Consider the following 22,045-nt stretch of genomic DNA (forward strand, 5'->3'; position numbering starts at 1 on the left):
GGCGTCTAGACACCCAGTCCTACATGTACAGTTGTCTAGACATTCAGTATCACAGTTGTCTTGATACCCAGTCCCACAGTTGTCTTGATACCCAGTCCCACAGTTGTCTGTAGGGAATAGGTCCCAATGTTGCAATGTTGGGCTGTGTATAAATGATTTGTATGGTTGATTAATAATGTGTAAGGGCCTGTGTGCATGACCATTGTTTTTTATGTCAGTCAGATGAGCTGTCTTTTGATGAAGGAGACACGCTGTACATCACAGACACATCAAATGCTGCCTGGTGGAAAGGCCGGTGTAACAACAAAACAGGGCTCATACCATATAATTACGGTAAGGCTACACACAGACTGATGGAACAGAAGGTGTGACAACCAAACAGGGCTCATACCATATAATTACGGTAAGTCTACACACAGACTTGTGGAAAGAACGGTGTGACAACAAAACAGGGCTCATACCATATAATTACGGTAAGTCTACATACAGACTGATGGAAAGGACGGTGTGACAACAAAACAGGGCTCATACCATGTAATTACGGTAAGTCTACGCACAGACTTGCGGAAAGAACGGTGTGACAACAAAACAGGGCTCATACCATACAATTACGGTAAGTCTACACACAGACTTGGGGAAAGGACGGTGTGACAACAAAACAGGGCTCATACCATATAATTACGGTAAGGCTACACACAGACTGGTGGAAATGACAGTTTGACAACAAAACAGGGCTCATACCATATAGTTACGGTAAGGCTACACACAGACAGGTAGAAAGGACGGTGTGACAACAAAACAGGGCTCATACCATATAATTACGGTAAGGCTACACACAGACTGATGGAAAGGACGGTGTTTGTGACAGCAAAACAGGGCTCATACCATATAATTACGGTAAGTCTACACACAGACTTCGGGAAAGGACGGTGTGACAACCAAACAGGGCTCATACCATACAATTACGGTAAGTCTACACACAGACTTCGGGAAAGAACGGTGTGACAACAAAACAGGGCTCATACCATATAATTATGGTAAGTCTTGTTGTTCATTGTATCGAGACCAACCTGAAAGTACTCTAAATATAGATAAACCCTTACCTATTGTAAATGTATTTATTTATAACATCTCATTTGGTTAGAACATCTGTTTAGAGTTTCGAGGTCCAGGGTTGAATCCCAGTCTGATTGCTGCATGTGATTCTTTTCTGTTGAATTTGACGCCAAATTGAATATACCAACAGAATGTGGTATAGGGTCTTGTGTGTCTTTGGGCTCAACAAATTTGTTAAAGGAGGAATATGTAGTGGAACTGGATCGGGTCTGACCATTGCATTTTTTTTTATTCCTGTTACAATGATGTACATACATATATCTGTGTGTGTGATAACATGTTCTGATGTTTGTTACAGTGGAAGACAAGTTAGAGTCTATAGATTATCCATTACACGACGCAGCCAAGAGAGGCAATATTACTTTCCTGGAGGAATGTTTAACAAATAAAGTAAGTATATGAAAATGAATGTCAGATTCCTTTACAAAGATTTCTTGCAAATATTTGTGAAAACAAAATTTTCTCAGGCTGACTTGGAAGTTAAAAAATACTGATATTTTGAGTCCAACCCTTTTTAGCCCACCATGATCTGATGGTGGGCTATTCAAATCACCCTTCGTCTGTGGTCCGTCCATCATCCGTCGTCCGTCCTTAATTCTTGTTATCGCTATTTCTCAGAAGGTATAGGAGGGACCTTTCTCAAATATTGTGTGTATGTTCCCCTTGATCTGTTGTTGTGCATCCTTACTTTTGAGGCTGATCGGATAAACAAAATGGCCGACTGGTGGCCATCTTTAATTTTAACAGTGAATGTTTGTTATCGCTATTTCTCAGGAATGTTTGGAAGGGTCTTTCTCAAATTTGATAAGAAGGTTTCCCTTGGTCTGTAGTTGTGCATGTTTACTGTTGAGACTGATCAGATAAACAAAATGGGCGACAGGCGGCCATCTTGGATTTTGACAGTGAATGTTTGCTATCGCTATTTCTCATGAAGTTCTGGAGAGATCTTTTTTCAAATTTGATATGTAGGTTCCCCTGGATCTGTAGTTGTGCATGTTTACTTTGAAGAGTGATCATAAAGACAAGATGGCCACAGGAAGTACTTATATGAGATTTTTCTGATACTGTAATGATTCGATGATCTATTTCTCTTACATTTAAAGAACTGTCCTTTTTTTCTTTTTTTTTTTACAAATATTTTATTCCCCCCAGCCATTTTTTTCATAAATATGTATATACATATACTGCTTCGAAGCAGATATATATATACATATATAAATATTTTGATAGGGGATGCCAGGGTTGGGGAGCCCTGGAGTCAGCCCCTGAACAATATGGTGTCCTCACGCAGGAGGGTTCTCATTCAACAATGAAGAACTGTACTAGTAAATATGTGAAATGGTGCATTTACTGTTTACATGACTTGATCAAACAGATAGAGAAAAGAAGAGAAAGAACAAAGTGACGTCACAAAAACTAATGAAGATGGTACAATGGTGGGCGTCAGGATCCCTCTGGGATCTCTTGTTTGATAAACAAATTCAAATGCAATTACTTGTAGACATATGTTGGCCTGTAGGGGTAGGATATAGTGGTGTAGACATATGTTGGCCTGTAGGGGTAGGATATAGTGGTGTAGACATATGTTGGCCTGTAGGGGTAGGATATAGTGGTGTAGACATATGTTGGCCTGTAGGGGTAGGATATAGTGGTGTAGACATATGTTGGCCTGTAGGGGTAGGATATAGTGGTGTAGACATATGTTGGCCTGTAGGGGTAGGATATAGTGGTGTAGACATATGTTGGCCTGTAGGGGTAGGATATAGTGGTGTAGACATATGTTGGCCTGTAGGGGTAGGATATAGTGGTGTAGACATATGTTGGCCTGTAGGGGTAGGATATAGTGGTGTAGACATATGTTGGCCTGTAGGGGTAGGATATAGTGGTGTAGACATATGTTGGCCTGTAGGGGTAGGATATAGTGGTGTAGACATATGTTGGCCTGTAGGGGTAGGATATAGTGGTGTAGACATATGTTGGCCTGTAGGGGTAGGATATAGTGGTGTAGACATATGTTGGCCTGTAGGGGTAGGATATAGTGGTGTAGACATATGTTGGCCTGTAGGGGTAGGATATAGTGGTGTAGACATATGTTGGCCTGTAGGGGTAGGATATAGTGGTGTAGACATATGTTGGCCTGTAGGGGTAGGATATAGTGGTGTAGACATATGTTGGCCTGTAGGGGTAGGATATAGTGGTGTAGACATATGTTGGCCTGTAGGGGTAGGATATAGTGGTGTAGACATATGTTGGCCTGTAGGGGTAGGATATAGTGGTGTAGACATATGTTGGCCTGTAGGGGTAGGATATAGTGGTGTAGACATATGTTGGCCTGTAGGGGTAGGATATAGTGGTGTAGACATATGTTGGCCTGTAGGGGTAGGATATAGTGGTGTAGACATATGTTGGCCTGTAGGGGTAGGATATAGTGGTGTAGACATATGTTGGCCTGTAGGGGTAGGATATAGTGGTGTAGACATATGTTGGCCTGTAGGGGTAGGATATAGTGGTGTAGACATATGTTGGCCTGTAGGGGTAGGATATAGTGGTGTAGACATATGTTGGCCTGTAGGGGTAGGATATAGTGGTGTAGACATATGTTGGCCTGTAGGGGTAGGATATAGTGGTGTAGACATATGTTGGCCTGTAGGGGTAGGATATAGTGGTGTAGACATATGTTGGCCTGTAGGGGTAGGATATAGTGGTGTAGACATATGTTGGCCTGTAGGGGTAGGATATAGTGGTGTAGACATATGTTGGCCTGTAGGGGTAGGATATAGTGGTGTAGACATATGTTGGCCTGTAGGGGTAGGATATAGTGGTGTAGACATATGTTGGCCTGTAGGGGTAGGATATAGTGGTGTAGACATATGTTGGCCTGTAGGGGTAGGATATAGTGGTGTAGACATATGTTGGCCTGTAGGGGTAGGATATAGTGGTGTAGACATATGTTGGCCTGTAGGGGTAGGATATAGTGGTGTAGACATATGTTGGCCTGTAGGGGTAGGATATAGTGGTGTAGACATATGTTGGCCTGTAGGGGTAGGATATAGTGGTGTAGACATATGTTGGCCTGTAGGGGTAGGATATAGTGGTGTAGACATATGTTGGCCTGTAGGGGTAGGATATAGTGGTGTAGACATATGTTGGCCTGTAGGGGTAGGATATAGTGGTGTAGACATATGTTGGCCTGTAGGGGTAGGATATAGTGGTGTAGACATATGTTGGCCTGTAGGGGTAGGATATAGTGGTGTAGACATATGTTGGCCTGTAGGGGTAGGATATAGTGGTGTAGACATATGTTGGCCTGTAGGGGTAGGATATAGTGGTGTAGACATATGTTGGCCTGTAGGGGTAGGATATAGTGGTGTAGACATATGTTGGCCTGTAGGGGTAGGATATAGTGGTGTAGACATATGTTGGCCTGTAGGGGTAGGATATAGTGGTGTAGACATATGTTGGCCTGTAGGGGTAGGATATAGTGGTGTAGACATATGTTGGCCTGTAGGGGTAGGATATAGTGGTGTAGACATATGTTGGCCTGTAGGGGTAGGATATAGTGGTGTAGACATATGTTGGCCTGTAGGGGTAGGATATAGTGGTGTAGACATATGTTGGCCTGTAGGGGTAGGATATAGTGGTGTAGACATATGTTGGCCTGTAGGGGTAGGATATAGTGGTGTAGACATATGTTGGCCTGTAGGGGTAGGATATAGTGGTGTAGACATATGTTGGCCTGTAGGGGTAGGATATAGTGGTGTAGACATATGTTGGCCTGTAGGGGTAGGATATAGTGGTGTAGACATATGTTGGCCTGTAGGGGTAGGATATAGTGGTGTAGACATATGTTGGCCTGTAGGGGTAGGATATAGTGGTGTAGACATATGTTGGCCTGTAGGGGTAGGATATAGTGGTGTAGACATATGTTGGCCTGTAGGGGTAGGATATAGTGGTGTAGACATATGTTGGCCTGTAGGGGTAGGATATAGTGGTGTAGACATATGTTGGCCTGTAGGGGTAGGATATAGTGGTGTAGACATATGTTGGCCTGTAGGGGTAGGATATAGTGGTGTAGACATATGTTGGCCTGTAGGGGTAGGATATAGTGGTGTAGACATATGTTGGCCTGTAGGGGTAGGATATAGTGGTGTAGACATATGTTGGCCTGTAGGGGTAGGATATAGTGGTGTAGACATATGTTGGCCTGTAGGGGTAGGATATAGTGGTGTAGACATATGTTGGCCTGTAGGGGTAGGATATAGTGGTGTAGACATATGTTGGCCTGTAGGGGTAGGATATAGTGGTGTAGACATATGTTGGCCTGTAGGGGTAGGATATAGTGGTGTAGACATATGTTGGCCTGTAGGGGTAGGATATAGTGGTGTAGACATATGTTGGCCTGTAGGGGTAGGATATAGTGGTGTAGACATATGTTGGCCTGTAGGGGTAGGATATAGTGGTGTAGACATATGTTGGCCTGTAGGGGTAGGATATAGTGGTGTAGACATATGTTGGCCTGTAGGGGTAGGATATAGTGGTGTAGACATATGTTGGCCTGTAGGGGTAGGATATAGTGGTGTAGACATATGTTGGCCTGTAGGGGTAGGATATAGTGGTGTAGACATATGTTGGCCTGTAGGGGTAGGATATAGTGGTGTAGACATATGTTGGCCTGTAGGGGTAGGATATAGTGGTGTAGACATATGTTGGCCTGTAGGGGTAGGATATAGTGGTGTAGACATATGTTGGCCTGTAGGGGTAGGATATAGTGGTGTAGACATATGTTGGCCTGTAGGGGTAGGATATAGTGGTGTAGACATATGTTGGCCTGTAGGGGTAGGATATAGTGGTGTAGACATATGTTGGCCTGTAGGGGTAGGATATAGTGGTGTAGACATATGTTGGCCTGTAGGGGTAGGATATAGTGGTGTAGACATATGTTGGCCTGTAGGGGTAGGATATAGTGGTGTAGACATATGTTGGCCTGTAGGGGTAGGATATAGTGGTGTAGACATATGTTGGCCTGTAGGGGTAGGATATAGTGGTGTAGACATATGTTGGCCTGTAGGGGTAGGATATAGTGGTGTAGACATATGTTGGCCTGTAGGGGTAGGATATAGTGGTGTAGACATATGTTGGCCTGTAGGGGTAGGATATAGTGGTGTAGACATATGTTGGCCTGTAGGGGTAGGATATAGTGGTGTAGACATATGTTGGCCTGTAGGGGTAGGATATAGTGGTGTAGACATATGTTGGCCTGTAGGGGTAGGATATAGTGGTGTAGACATATGTTGGCCTGTAGGGGTAGGATATAGTGGTGTAGACATATGTTGGCCTGTAGGGGTAGGATATAGTGGTGTAGACATATGTTGGCCTGTAGGGGTAGGATATAGTGGTGTAGACATATGTTGGCCTGTAGGGGTAGGATATAGTGGTGTAGACATATGTTGGCCTGTAGGGGTAGGATATAGTGGTGTAGACATATGTTGGCCTGTAGGGGTAGGATATAGTGGTGTAGACATATGTTGGCCTGTAGGGGTAGGATATAGTGGTGTAGACATATGTTGGCCTGTAGGGGTAGGATATAGTGGTGTAGACATATGTTGGCCTGTAGGGGTAGGATATAGTGGTGTAGACATATGTTGGCCTGTAGGGGTAGGATATAGTGGTGTAGACATATGTTGGCCTGTAGGGGTAGGATATAGTGGTGTAGACATATGTTGGCCTGTAGGGGTAGGATATAGTGGTGTAGACATATGTTGGCCTGTAGGGGTAGGATATAGTGGTGTAGACATATGTTGGCCTGTAGGGGTAGGATATAGTGGTGTAGACATATGTTGGCCTGTAGGGGTAGGATATAGTGGTGTAGACATATGTTGGCCTGTAGGGGTAGGATATAGTGGTGTAGACATATGTTGGCCTGTAGGGGTAGGATATAGTGGTGTAGACATATGTTGGCCTGTAGGGGTAGGATATAGTGGTGTAGACATATGTTGGCCTGTAGGGGTAGGATATAGTGGTGTAGACATATGTTGGCCTGTAGGGGTAGGATATAGTGGTGTAGACATATGTTGGCCTGTAGGGGTAGGATATAGTGGTGTAGACATATGTTGGCCTGTAGGGGTAGGATATAGTGGTGTAGACATATGTTGGCCTGTAGGGGTAGGATATAGTGGTGTAGACATATGTTGGCCTGTAGGGGTAGGATATAGTGGTGTAGACATATGTTGGCCTGTAGGGGTAGGATATAGTGGTGTAGACATATGTTGGCCTGTAGGGGTAGGATATAGTGGTAAGGTGTGGTTTGTATTTGGTTGTGGATTGTAATAAATGAATGACCATCAAGCTATAATCCCATTAATGTCTTGTGTTACCGGTATTATTTGAATTTAATTGATTTATTTTCGGACGAATATAATGAGGGAGAATATAACACAATTTATGTAATTGGTGCTGAAACACTGATAACGGGGTACCTATGTGTTATTGTTACTTGAATACTATCATGTTTATATTAAAAATATTCATGAAAATGAAGTGATTATTAGTAGTACTTAGCACAGACATTTGATCGGCAAAAGTTTATAAACTTAATGCTTTTGAATATCTCAAATTATAATGTGTCTCTTAAATGCAGGTGTAACAAATTTCTAAGGGTATGCTTCAATAGAATGGATTCCTTTATTGCAGAATATGTTTATATGCTTTTGTTATCTGTTTGTGAAGGTATCGGTTAATGGTCTAGACAAGGCCGGATCAACACCTCTGCATTGGGCAGCTCGCGGAGGTCACATGGATTGTCTGGAGAGGCTTCTTCAAAGTGGCAAGTGTGAAGTGAATGCACAGGTAATTTGTGATTTGTCAGCCATATAAGGTCAGTCAGGTGTAGCAATGTTTGTATGAAATAAAACATATGCTAAGGGATGTACCATTCACTGATAGTAAATCTGTATGTAATGTAATATACCATACGCTGATGGTTAATCTGTATGTAATGTAACATACACTGATGGTAAATCTGTATGTAATATAACATACGCTGATGGTTAATCTGTATGTAATGTAACATACACTGATGGTAAATCTGTATGTAATAATACATACACTGATGGTAAATCTGTATGTAATATAACATACACTGATGGTTAATCTGTATGCAATGTGATCATGATGTTACATACTTTGCTCATCTGACAAGCCTGGTAATGTTTGCTGTAATGTGTCTGATGAGACCACTACTTACAGTAGTAATGTAAAAGTGTGCTATACTTTACTGATCAGTCTTTGTCAAAGTGAAGATATTTTGATAACTCCATCTCTATACGTCTTTTAATGTGGTGTATTCGTTCCAGAACAAACTTGGGGATACAGCTTTACACTCAGCTGCCTGGAAGGGACATGCACAAGCAGTCAAAATGTTATTAGAGAAAGGTAAGTTTCAAGGTCGAATCATTACTTAGGAAACTAGGTAAATCTCAAGGTCAAACTGTTATTGGAGAAATGTAAGTTTCAAGGTCAAACTGGTTTTTTTGAGAAAGGTAAATCTAAAGGTCAAATTGTTACTACAGAAAAAATAAATAAGTCTCAAGGTCAAACCGTTATTTTGGAGAAATTTTCATCTCAAGGACAAAATGTCACTACACAGAAACTAGATGAATCTCAAGGTCAAACTGTTACTTGAGAAAGGTAAAATCTATAGGTCAAATTGTTACTACAGAAAATAGGTTAGTCTCAAGGTCAAATTGTTATTTTGGAGAAATTTTAACCTCAAGGTCAAACTGTCACTACAGAAACTAGACTAATCTCAAGGCCAAACTGTTATTAGAGAAAGGTAAGTCATAAGATCAACTGTTATAACAGAAGCTAGGACAATTTCAATGTCAAACGATTATTACAGAAACTAGGAAAATCTCAAGGTCAAATAGTTTTTACAGGAGGGTAAATCTCAAGGTCAAACTGTTACTACAGAAACTAGGTAAATCTCAATGTCAAACTGTCAGTGCAGAAAGTAAAAACCTGTGCTAGGAATCCTTGACCCAGAGTAGAAGTCTTAAATAGTACAACAAGTTTAATATCATTGTATTTCCTTGTTTTGCCAGTATCTATTTAACTACAGAAATATTTTATGTGGTTTGGAGGTATGCCAAGGGCTGTGTGACAATTTCAGAGTCGTTGACACATGGAAAACGAGAGGGAAATGAAAGTGGGAAATATAGAAAGAGATTGTCAGACAGGGAGAGGCTTGAGAAACAGAAACTTTGTGCAAAAAGTTGAATTTCTTGGACAAGTGATTTCTCGGTTTGGACGAGTACTTTTTGCCATGACTTTGCCCGCCGGACAGGTTGTTTTAAAAAACTTTCCGGAGCCCTGATGCCCTATTTTTATAGTCAATGGAAAAGTAATAAAATATCTTATTTTAGATGAAGACATTTGTCATCGTAAAAATAGATGTGAGTGAGTTTATTAAGTGGTTCTCATTGCTCTAGTATTTAACACTTGGATGAACATTGAAAGGTCATGAAAACTGTGTTTTTATGTCTATGTATTGTTTGATGTAGGTGCTCGAACTGATGTGAAAAATAATGACGACAAAGTTCCTTATGACCTCTCTAAAGACGCGGCATGTTCAGCAGCAATCAGACAAGCAGGTGACTATTTACAAATATTTCATGGAAAATCTAAACCTGTCATTTTATTGCCTTTTAACACTGCAACTAATCTTAATCAAAAAAGTTTTTTGTTATTTAATTGAAACCAGAGAAAGAAGATTTTGTTTCCTTTATGAGAACCATGACTTCATATTTGTGTATCATACAAATATCATGACTTCATGCCAATGTATCATACAAAACATCACTTTTGAAAATGTGGAAAAGAAAGAAAAAGCAAATGTTCAAGATAGGTAGTTAAGATGTCTTTTTAAAAGAAAATTTGTTTTAAACTGGAATATTTCACTTTTCTGTGCTATTTTTCAGCCATGCCTCGTACGTTATCAGCTGACTATGGAGAGGAGGGAGACTCCGATTGAGTATCTGGAGTGTGTCACATAGACTTTCACCATAAATATCCACCAATGGGGCCAAAACGAAATGACGTTCTCACTCCAGTGAAGGGAAAAACTCATTGGAAATGTTGTGACAGTTTACCACAGAACTTAAACATCTTATAAATAGGAGACAACCATTCATATTATACTATGTTTATGTATGATATTTGATGCTGTGATAGATGTATTAAAGAGTTATTATAGGACCGTATTTGCCAGCCGTACTGAAGTGCGTAATGTACCACAACAATTTATCTTACCTTCGTGACATATCAATCTACTTACCCTACTTGTATTAAATAAAAGGCCTTCTCATTGTGCTTATAAGCGATTCTTTTCTAATCAACTTGAGCAAATCTTTTGAAAAAAATGTTGTTTTTGTTTATGTACCACAGTCAATTATTTCTTTACCAGTTTTGTGATCAAACATAGTATTAGAGGTTCAGAATTATTTGAGCAAGGGGATGAATCTCGGGATTTTAGAACTTATTTGATTATTGCTGTTTAATTAGAGTCATTACAAAGATTTATCCTTACACTGATAAACTTCCTCACGTTAAGAGGCGTGCAGATCTTTTTTCTTGTTTCTTCAGATGATATGAGTTATATTATTATATATTATACTCAGATATTTTTCTCATACCTTGTGTAAGATCTGAAACCTGGGTCACCGTAACATGTGACCCACTGCATTCACCATTTATCTGTCATCAAACACTGAGTGTCCTCTTTCCATAAATAATTCATATTTTTCTTCCTTCACTGCCAGAAATTGATGTGCAGGACGAAAAGGTGTCAAGATGGACTAAAATTTCAGCAATTTTCTTTTCATGACTTACATTGCTCCCGTGTCAGTCGTGTTCCCTCGGAGAGGGCTGGGTAATGTTTTTATCAATAAAGTATAACTTTTTCGGAATATTTTGTTTTCATTGGGAAATAATTTGAACTTGAATAATTATTATAGGATGACAGTTTGATAAGTTAAGACCCTGACCTCCTACCTAAGCGCTTGGAGCAGGGTCCAAATAGAGGAAATGATCTGAAATTCAATCTTCACTCCCTAAAGTCATTTTGTCCCAAATAAACAGTTGCCATTTAACATTTCATAAACTAGGATATCTTGCCTTCTATACATAATTATTTAAATGACACAACACAAAACCAAACCCAGGTGACTGTTATGGTCCATCAGTTACTCGTTCTTATACATGTACCTTGTCATATTGACAAACCCAGATCTTTTTCTCATACCTTTTGATAGTGTAAGATGTACTGTTTCAGTAAGCTACTAATTGTTATTTCAATGCATGTCATAAATCTAGATTTTAAATTGTATAATTCAAAGATAAATTACACAACCAGGTAGGGTTATTTTTAGCTATGTCTAGATTTCATCTTGGGGCATTTATCTGTAATCTCCCATTTGAATTTTCTTTCCATGTATTAAGATATTGACCTGGCCAATCAGGAGGTCGGCAGTATTTATTAACGTATAACAGTATTTTTTATTGTACATTACATTGTATCTGTTGGAATAGCCATTTACCATACAACATACTTTGTACCCACACTGTATGGTGTATTTCATTGTGCTTTATAATACAGGTGCATTTTACAAGTGAAGTCTATTATGCCGAGTTGCCTGATCTGTCTAATCGTCCGTGTTAGGAACTGTTCGTTACCAAGTTATTAATATGTAAACATTACCACAACATATCAGAGAGTGCCTTCAGTTGTAACTGTTTACTTACACATATATAGCAGGTACATCGTACAGGTGTATTGAACAGGTACATCGTACAGGTGTATTGAACAGGTACACTGTACAGGTGTATTGAACAGGTACACTGTACAGGTGTATTGAACAGGTACACCACACCGTACAGGTGTATTGAACAGATACACCACACCACACCGTACAGGTGTATTGAAGATACACCACACCGTACAGGTGCATTGAACAGGTACACCGTACAGGTGTATTGAACAGGTACACCGTACAGGTGTATTGAACAGGTACATCGTACAGGTGTATTGAACAGATACATCATACATCTCATTACTTATCACCTATGACACAGTGCTGTCCCTTGGTCAGTGCTTCTTTATGTATGTTAACTTTAAAAAAACATTACTAAATATTATTTTGAAATAAAATCTATATATATTTGTAGAAAAGTAAAGTTTAGTATAATTACCTACTTTCATATGCAATATTTTGCTTGTTAAAAATTAAAGACTTTATACAATTATATGCTTTAAATGCATTTTGTAAACGTTATTTGAAGCGAAATATAGCAGCAGAACTATTTAATGTGCAACTATTTACATTATTTGTATTCTTACCAGAATAAAGATTGTGAACTAAATATTCATCAATTTAGAATATAAACCTTGAAAAAGTCTTTGCAGTTGGAAGCAATATTTTTAATAATTATAAGTAGGTGTTAATTGAGAATTTTGCTGATCATATCCAGACAAGGCTCCAACACCAGCAAGAGGTGGGCTTAATACTTATCATAAAGCACATTTTTGTAGCACTATATAGTGATACAGGTAAATTATAGTAGTGCTAATTAGTGTCACAGGTAAATTATTGTAAAATTATTTGAAAGAGTGATGACCATTGAAAGCCATGCCCATATAGGAGTTGAGTTGAGTGACACAGGTAAATTACGAAAGTGCTATATAGTGACACAGGTAAATTATGGTAGCACTATGTAGTGACACAGGTAAATTACGATAGTGCTATATAGTGACACAGGTAATTCATGGTAGCACTTTTTGAGGACACTGATAATAAACCTATTTTATAAGTCATATGTAAAATGGGTTTTCCTCGCTTGTTTATTTGCATTATAATATACATTAAATTCTTGATAACTTTAATATATTACTACTGTACTTAAGTCTTGTAAAATATTTGACATATGATGAATCAAAATTAAATGAATTATTTATGACCTGTCTTTAGTTATTGCTGTTTTCAATGAAAAATGTATAAATTCACCAAATACATTCTTATGCAGACTAGTACTTCTTCATGAAGGAAGAGTCTGATGAAACTTTAATCTCATCTTTCCTTTGGAGGGGGTGGGGGGACTGCCATTGGAATTCTTTGTCAGCCCCCCTCATCTTATGATATGTCTGGTTCACTAGATATCTTTTGCATCTTCCTAAAGTCACTCAATGCTGATAAACAGGAGGGGTTGACCAAACAAACGTAGTGATGCTTGTTCTGACCTGGTGCTACACTTGTCCCACATCAGTGGTCTGGTTATATTTATTTTACCACAGCTCCTTCAGCTATTCACATTGATATATTTTGACCAATTTCTGAAAACCATAGTAACAAATTTAGTCCGTTATTTAGAGATGGAGAGGTCAGTCAATATCCGAAATCCTGACGAACTGATGTGTGCAATAGCAAACTACGTATTTCCTGGGAGGCATTAGTGATTCAACAAAAGACGTCAAACAATCGGCAGTGAAACCCTATCAGAGAGACTGCTGCTGGAAAGTGATGCCCCTAACAGTCTCTTGTTGGCAATCACTGCAACACCTCACAGCAGTAGTGGATGTCACGGGAATTGTGGCCTCTTTGAAGAATACTCCAATCTGTGTGCTGAGCTCACTTTGGCAGTTGCTGTAAGTACAGTAACATACCAGAGTAATTATTGTGCCAACCAAAGAAACATTTTTATTAGATCCTGGTAAGCCTAATAATTTCATCCCTTAAAAAATATTGGGAGGGATATGGCTTTCAGGTGCACCCATCGGCTGTAGTGCTTGTCCGGATGATAACTTGAGAATGAAAAATCAAACAGAGTCTAGACTTGGTGTGTGGGTTGCCCTAGTGAATACAAATTACCGTTTTGATTATGGGCATGGTCTGTCAGAGGTCAAGGTTACCATTGCTAAAAATAGAAATCTGCCTGGTTGTCCTTGTCAAGATGATAACTTTACAAATGTTCATAAAAAGGTCAAATTTGGTGTATGGGTTGCCCTAGAGGACACACCCTTTTGATTTTAGACATGGACACCAGAGATCAAGGTCACCATTGCGAAGAATGGAATACTGCTTGGTTGCTCTTGTCGAGTTGATATTTTGAGAAAAAATGATCAAATGCAGCTCAAACTTGGTGTGCTCTAGTGATTCCAAATAAGCCTATTTATTTTTAGGGTGAGCAGTCAAAGGTCAAGGTCCCCATTGCTTATAATAGAATTTTGCTTCTCCAACTGATAACTTGAAAACTTGTCATACAAAGTTCAAAACTTTGTGTATGGGTAGCCCTAGTATATATACTCCACTGGTCTTTAGTGTTACTTGTAAATCGATGCCTTGCATTTCCTATGCAGAGAATGGGTAGCATGTCCACACAGAATTATTGTAAAACAGATTGTATAGAATTATGTACATCTTTCTTGCTATTCTCGAACACAAATCCAGTACGGGTCAATAGCTAATCCTGCACATGACTTTCTCAGGGATATGCTCTCTCATTTAATCTTCTTTTCTCCTATTTGTTGGGCTGATAGTCAGGGCAATATTAAATGCATCATGTGGTTACTTTTGATCAAAAGTTCATACGGTTGTGTTTGAAACTGTCATAGTGTGTAATGAAGAGGTGTCTTATTTCTGACATCCATCTTCAAAATGAACTATGTAAAACTTTGGAAAAAAATAAACTATACTTAGGAAATTTGAGAAAGATTTGCATTAGATTCTAATTTCTGAGAAACGGCCATAAAAAACTTCAGAGGTCATATTCAAAACGTTTCTGCCTTGTGGTCGCCTTTCTTCACTTCATGCTAAAAGTGAAACATGTACATGTACACTGAAGAATCACGAGGAGCTTCGATAGAAACATCATACAAGATCCCTACAGCACAACCTGAGAAATAGAAATAACAAACTTTAACCGACATTCCAAGATGGCCATCTGGTTCTTGCAATCGTTCCATAACAGAATCTTTGAACTCCATGTTGACCCGTTGACCCATTATGGGGGACAATGTAGACATTTGAACTTGACGTAAACATATATATCATTCTGATTATAGAGTGCACATAGATTTGCTGATAGTGCTATTACACTGCTGTTACATGTAGTGTCATTCAGAAAATATGAAAAAAAAAAACAACTTAAAACACCTTTTGTCATATTTTATTTATAAATTTCTGATAAAATTTGTGTTTTATCATAAGCTTTCTTTACAGGACATCAATGGTACATATCATAGTAAATAATGATATACAATTGAAATAATCAAACGTTTGGTGACATGACCTGACTTAGATATGGTTGACATATAGTTAAACAATGACGCCTAGCACATATCAGGGGAGACAACTACCGTCACAGCCTACTCAGTCAGAAATGTTTATGTGGTTAAAACGGTTCAATAACCATTAAACGAAATTTTTCAGGGGCTAAACTCAAAAGAAGTGTCTCTCCTAAAGTATCCAATAAGATCAACAGATATTTTTCTTGAAGAGCAATTTTCTTAGAAAGTAGGTCTATTCTGAGTTTTTCTGTTAACACGTGAACAGACTAAGATCAAGAAGAACTGAAAATTTATGATGAACATCTTTTGATTGTTTTTAGTCCATCTTTTCACAAGGAGATGGTGATAATTGAGAACATGCAGCTAAATTGATTTCATAATAGTTTTAAAGTTTGAACCTTCATGCCTGAATCTGTTCAACACACATAAACATTAGCCAACATATTTCTGACATCTACAAAAAATAATGGAATATATTAAATAACAAAATGGGCAAACAACAAGGAAATACAACTATAAAATAACAATTTGATAGTGAATTCATAGCAAATATACTGCCATTACACTATCTATATAACAAGAAATTGGCAAACCTTTGTGTAGCAGCACTGGACTGGGTCGCTGATTGGCGACCAGGCAGCATGATCAATTGGCAGAGCGTCCTTCTAGATAGGAGAGTCTGGGGTTCGAATCCCAGTTTGACCGGGCACTTATCTTGTTACAGTGATGCCATGACCAGGGTTCAAACCTGGGACCCTCCAAACTCTTAATGGACCCTCTTAAAGTTGAGCTACCTTGTCACTGCCGATTGACCCAGTCCAGTTCTGCTACATTGATTTGTATAGACCATATCGAGTATGGTATTACAGTCCATATCCGCTATTGTATTTAACAATTGTTTATAAATTATAAACATCACTAACAACACCAAAAGGTTCCTTTTATTCTCAAGAAAATTCCACACTGCTGGGCATAATATATTGCAAAAAGTTGTGTTCAGTAAGTTTTAAAAAAGCTAGTGTTAGGTTGTGAAGGTTTAATTAACAAAGTGCTGCCTAGATAACAAGGTCTGAGGACTAGGACCTGTTACCATGGAGATGTCCCAAAGGTACAAAAACCATGTTTTAAGAAATACTGCTGATAATTGATGTACTTAACCTTCAATTTCTTTAAAAAATAAATCTTGATGAATAACACAAGTTCCTTCTTAAAAATTTAATACAAACAACCTGTGCATGAAAATAATTTCACAAAAGTGACTGTCCTAGATCTCAAACAGTAGCCAGGTATCTAGTGGTGGTATCGATAGACATACTACCAGGTATCTAGTGGTGGTATCGATAGACATACTACCAGGTATCTAGTGGTGGTATCGATAGACATACTACCAGGTATCTAGTGGTGGTATCGATAGACATACTACCAGATTATCAAAATGAAGTTACTGGCATTTGTCAAAAGTGCATATTTTCCTCAGCAGTATTGATAGCCTTGTAGAAACTTAACTATCAAACGGCGCTCAAATCCTTACACTGATCTGTGATATGTTGGGAATACAGTAATTTTCCTTTGACTTTGATCACAAATATAGATTCAATTTCATATGAATTTGATTTAACAAGTCAAGAAGTTTTCATCAAAACTTTCAAAATGACTTTCATAAATCTCTATGGCATTGGTTTATCTCATTCTAAAGAAAAAAAGTTCTCAATCGTCCATGTTACCATTCTAACTTCATGTCTTACTGTTCTTGTTCTGAGGTACATTGGGAGATTACATATGGAAATACATATCACATTACCGCATGGGTGTTTTTACTGCATAACAAGGAAACCTGTGATTAATTATTATAGTCATCAATGTAAACTCAATAGTTACACAGAAGAATGGATAAAATAAAATCGCCCAACATGTAGAGATTTGGCAATTCAAGATTTTGTTTTAAATTTCCAGTTTTCATGCTTTTCAATTTCTTTTGATTGAGACTGGAAAGGACTCCTTTAACCCTTTCACCACTGAAGACCATAATGGCCCGTCCATATCAATGCATGGTAGAGTCTACTCAAGTTACATAGGGGGAAAGGGTTAAGGAATCTTTCCTCACAACATTTACATACTGATAATTAAATATGTGTCCTTATATTAACCCATCGGCAATAATTAAATATGTGTCCTTATAGAAACCCATCAGCAAAAATAATATAAATATTTACCTACTGTAACTAAAATAGCAGTTATGACTTTTGAAGTAATACAAATAATGCAAGAACCGATTGAAACATGTGTATTAGAATTACTTCATTTTCACCTGTAATGTGGTAATTTGACAGTAAATCACAGCGATACTGTACAATTACTGACTCCATATCTGGTTGATATTAAGATTTATTAACCTGGTAATATAAAAATATGATATATAATTATATATTTATTGAAGTTTTTAACTGTTCACTGTAGATAGCATGAAGTATTTGAATAAATAAATATGACACAACAATAATCAATTTACAGACTTATATATCATAAAACAGAACACAAGTCACTGAAACACGTTTTTAAACAATTATTCTAAAGTAATAATGTATACTCTTATAATTAATCAAAACCTAGTATAGAGTTTGTCAGAGAAGCTGTGAAGTTGGAGTAAACTGTAAATAATGTTTTACACAAAATATCCTACATACTGCCTCCTATGTACGAACTTACACAGCCTCTGAACAACTGACAAGTAACTAGAGGGAGGGATGGGGTACGTTCTGCACAGAGATCTTGTATGGGAGAGAGATTTGTATGTATGGGGAAGTGAGTGGGAAAAGTTTGTTGTGTGGGAAAGATTTAGTTTGGTAGGTGTTTTGTGTGGGAGAGAAATTGAGGTCACTTTCACATATCCTGGTTGAAACGGTTCAGGTGGCACAGAAATATTCTACGATAAACGAACGCACTTTGATCGAACTTTAGGCAGAGCTAAAAAATGCAGTTTCCGAGAATAAATAACAAAATATCAAGAATAACATATCCTTCTTTCAAGCATCCACTAAATTATATAACATATCTTAAAATTTACCTGTGGATTGACCTTGTCTTATAAATAAATAATTTAGTTTCGGTCAGGCACGTCTGGACCCCTCAATCTACACATGCCGAATATTCCCGAGGTCAGCCTAGGTTCAGATCTGCGCTTGTTGTTTTCTTTCAGGTTCAACTCTGCGCTTGTTGTTTTCTTTCAGGTTCAACTGTTTCAAACCGTTTCAAATAGTTGAACCGGATACGTGAAAGGGGCCTTAACGTGTGGGTACAGATATAGATGTAAGAGGTATCTACTGTATATGTGTGTGATGAAGAGTCTTCACATGGAGCAAGATTTACGTGTATGGAGATGTTTTGTTATATTTGTTCTGTGGGACAGTATATTTGTTCTGTGGGACAGTGTATTTGTTCTGTGGGACAGTGTATTTGTCCTTTGGGACATTTATAAAAGTAAGCTACAGCAGAAGGTTAATCAGCTGTCTCCAAAATATATAATCGAAAATTGAAACTTTCAAAATGGGCCTGATTTATCAGGTATTAAGACAAGATATTTGTTAGTGTAAGCCATAAACATGTACCTTCATTCCATTTAAGATGGGGGTGGGATATCAAAACATTCTTTGTCAAATAATTGATAATTTAATGGTGCCTTAACACTTAAAAGAGTTTCGTAGGCCTTACAATACTGCAGGGACATTTGTGTCAAGTTTAAGTCAAATACTGAGGCTGATCAAATGAGAAGGTAGACAATGTTTCTGTCAATTAGAGTCCAAAGCCTCCATCATTGAGAACACATAAATTAAGACACCTGTAAACCGAATTTGGAGTCAATCACTGCAGCCGTTCAGGGGAAGTAAACACTTTCTTACTCTGCAAGATATCTGGCAGCCATCTAAAATTTTTGGATTTTCAAAAATGAACATTTTGTGGGGACCTCATATATCTATTTGTAACAAGGTGCCAGGGCAGCCATCTTGGATTTTTTGATTGGCACATATAGTAATGACCTCATCATACAGAACGTTTGTACTACGTAAGCTTGAAGTAAATTGCGGCAGCTGTTCTTGAAAAGGAAGTCAAAATGTTTCAGCCAATCAGAGACAAGGACAACCATCAGTGGTTTTTAGGAAGTGGAAAATGTACAATTGTCAATAGTTGATGCACAATACAAGACAGCAGATGAGGACAGATGCAACAATAGCTCACATGATCAGTCATGTGACTAAATGTGACTAATAAATAATTTCCATGCATGGAAAATAATATTTTTCATATGTACATGTATTCTAAACAAAGTTAAGAAACTAGGTGGAATGATGACGTAAACGCTCAATGAAACAAAACAATGCAGCGTTGCCCTATAGTGTGGCGCGACTACTGTCCACGGTGTGTTGTGGTGAGGCGACCCTATAATAGCGTGTCTGGGTGAGGTTTAGAACGTCCTCATAACAATACTATATATGTAGGCATATAAATCAACAAATCAAAACCAATTTAAAACATATATAAATACAATTCAATGAGTATATAATCTACATCTGATATAAACCTGTTAACAATATAATATAAATGATATGACTATGTATGACAACGATCAGCAGGTGTGCCCATTACTTTGTACAGTCAACATTTGTACAAATTGTGCTCATTATAAACAGTATCGGATAACTGATTATTGTTCTATAAATAGTATCATGTAAACCCATAGGCTTTTGGTAGGTAGTGGGAGAGGTGGGAAGGAGGATGGAGGAGTGGAGAAGTGGGAAGGAGGATGGAGGAGTGGAGAGGTGGGAAGGAGGATGGAGGAGTGGAGAGGTCACAGAATACAGGAAGTGAGGGGAAGTAAAAATATTGACAAATTATCATACTCATTACTAAACCTCTTACATTGCCTGAAGAAATAGTGAAATTTGAATCAATGATAAAAATTAAAATTGAAAACAAAATATACTAAAGCTAGAACTGTAAACCACAGGTTTTCTGAGTATTAATCTTGACATCATGAAGACCTACTTAGAATGAAGAAGACTTTAAGATTGGCATAACTCCGAAAAAAATGCTGTATTGAAGAGAGAAGGCCAGGTACAAACACTGTTTGAAGAATTATTCATGAAAGATTGGGCTAAAAATGTGCTGTTCCATAACTTCAGGGCTTGGTGTTCATATCAGACTTTCAGAAAATTTGGATGACAACAGTGTATGGTTATCTGAACATGATCCAGCTAATATCATAAAATCATAAATTATGCATAACTCCCATAAAAATAGCTTAATAAAAAAAAGTTTGCTTAGGTGCCCCTGAATATTTCTTGTCATACAGTGTCATCTGGCCCAGCTGAATCTCTGGTCTCCAATTATGTGTGTTTTCACTCTGAACCAGGTACATTGACAAAATATGGATATTTTGTAATCGATCACTTGTCCAAAAGTTTTTCACCAAACTTAATTACGACACAGTGGTTACTTTCTGTGTGATCATCATCTGATGAGAATATTGGAGATTTTTCATCCAAGGCTTGCCAAGTGCTCAAAATGTTGAATTCATAAACTAATAGGACAAATTATGATCACATGTCACAAATGACATGATCTGTTTCTCATAAAACCTTTAAAGCAAACATGAAAGAAAATGCAATGTGACTTCCACAAACTTCTTAAAATGGCAGCTTTTTAACATCAGTTATAATTAAGTTGGGTAATAATGTAATGTCATCATTCAAGTAAATAGTGTACATGTGCAACTATTTTTGGTGCAGCTAGCAAATGATTTCCTGCAATTTGATTGGCTGTTGCAAGTCTGTATGAGATCACAAATATCACACACCCTCAAGAGTTGATAACCATAGGGTCACTGTCTATTACTGTGTAAGGTATGGTACGTATACACTACCCACAGGCTATTTACTGTCTATAGCCCTTCCATTTAATGATTTCATACAAAACACTGTAGCCTTAAATTACACAAATCACACTGGGCTGTGATTTTTCAACGATACAATAAATGTTAGTCACAAGGATATATCAACAGATGGATTTTGTACATCATGGTTTATATGATACAGTACAGTCCGTTCACTGAATTCAGTTTCACAGTTCTTAGAGTGTGACCTAAATAGCCAAACACTGTCACAATTCTTAGAGTGTGAACTAAATAGCCAACCACTGTCACAATTCTTAACTGATCTTACCCAGCTTGCCTCACTCCAGAAAACTAAACAATAAAATGAATTTAAAATTAATCTTGTATATACATGCTTTTTATGTAAATAAGTTATACAACACATCCCTCACTTACTCTTATGCATGATGTTATTCATATTTGTGCACTTTTATCTTCAGTAAGATTCCCCAATTTGCAAATATCAAAGTTTTAATTTAAACACCAACAAAGTATATATCAAACATGTTGCAATGTTTCAAGGCCAACTAGTTCCTTTGTCAAGCTGTATGCTGTAACATGTTTCAAGCGTATATTGATTGTGTATAAGGTGAAACGTTGATATTACATTTGTGATCTTGTTCTAAATAGAGAGCATATCAGGTGAGACATGTTTGGAGTCTTTGAAG

The 22,045-nt window shown here is 37.9% G+C and overlaps 1 protein-coding gene across 1 annotated transcript; it reads left to right on the forward strand.

The window, feature by feature from the left end:
* Nucleotides 1-182: 182 nt before the first annotated feature.
* Nucleotides 183-13,120, forward strand: LOC110447421 (osteoclast-stimulating factor 1-like; the record flags this gene model as incomplete). The annotated part of the gene is made up of 6 exons (XM_021493101.1): nucleotides 183-333; nucleotides 1,415-1,506; nucleotides 7,843-7,962; nucleotides 8,469-8,547; nucleotides 9,675-9,764; nucleotides 10,092-13,120. Coding segments are annotated over 6 exons (585 nt in total), but the record flags the coding sequence as incomplete, so codon positions are not given.
* Nucleotides 13,121-22,045: the final 8,925 nt, after the last annotated feature.

This window comes from Mizuhopecten yessoensis, unplaced genomic scaffold, assembly GCF_002113885.1.
Source record: "Mizuhopecten yessoensis strain PY_sf001 unplaced genomic scaffold, ASM211388v2 scaffold3349, whole genome shotgun sequence".
In the NCBI taxonomy this organism is placed as follows: Eukaryota; Metazoa; Mollusca; class Bivalvia; order Pectinida; family Pectinidae; genus Mizuhopecten; species Mizuhopecten yessoensis.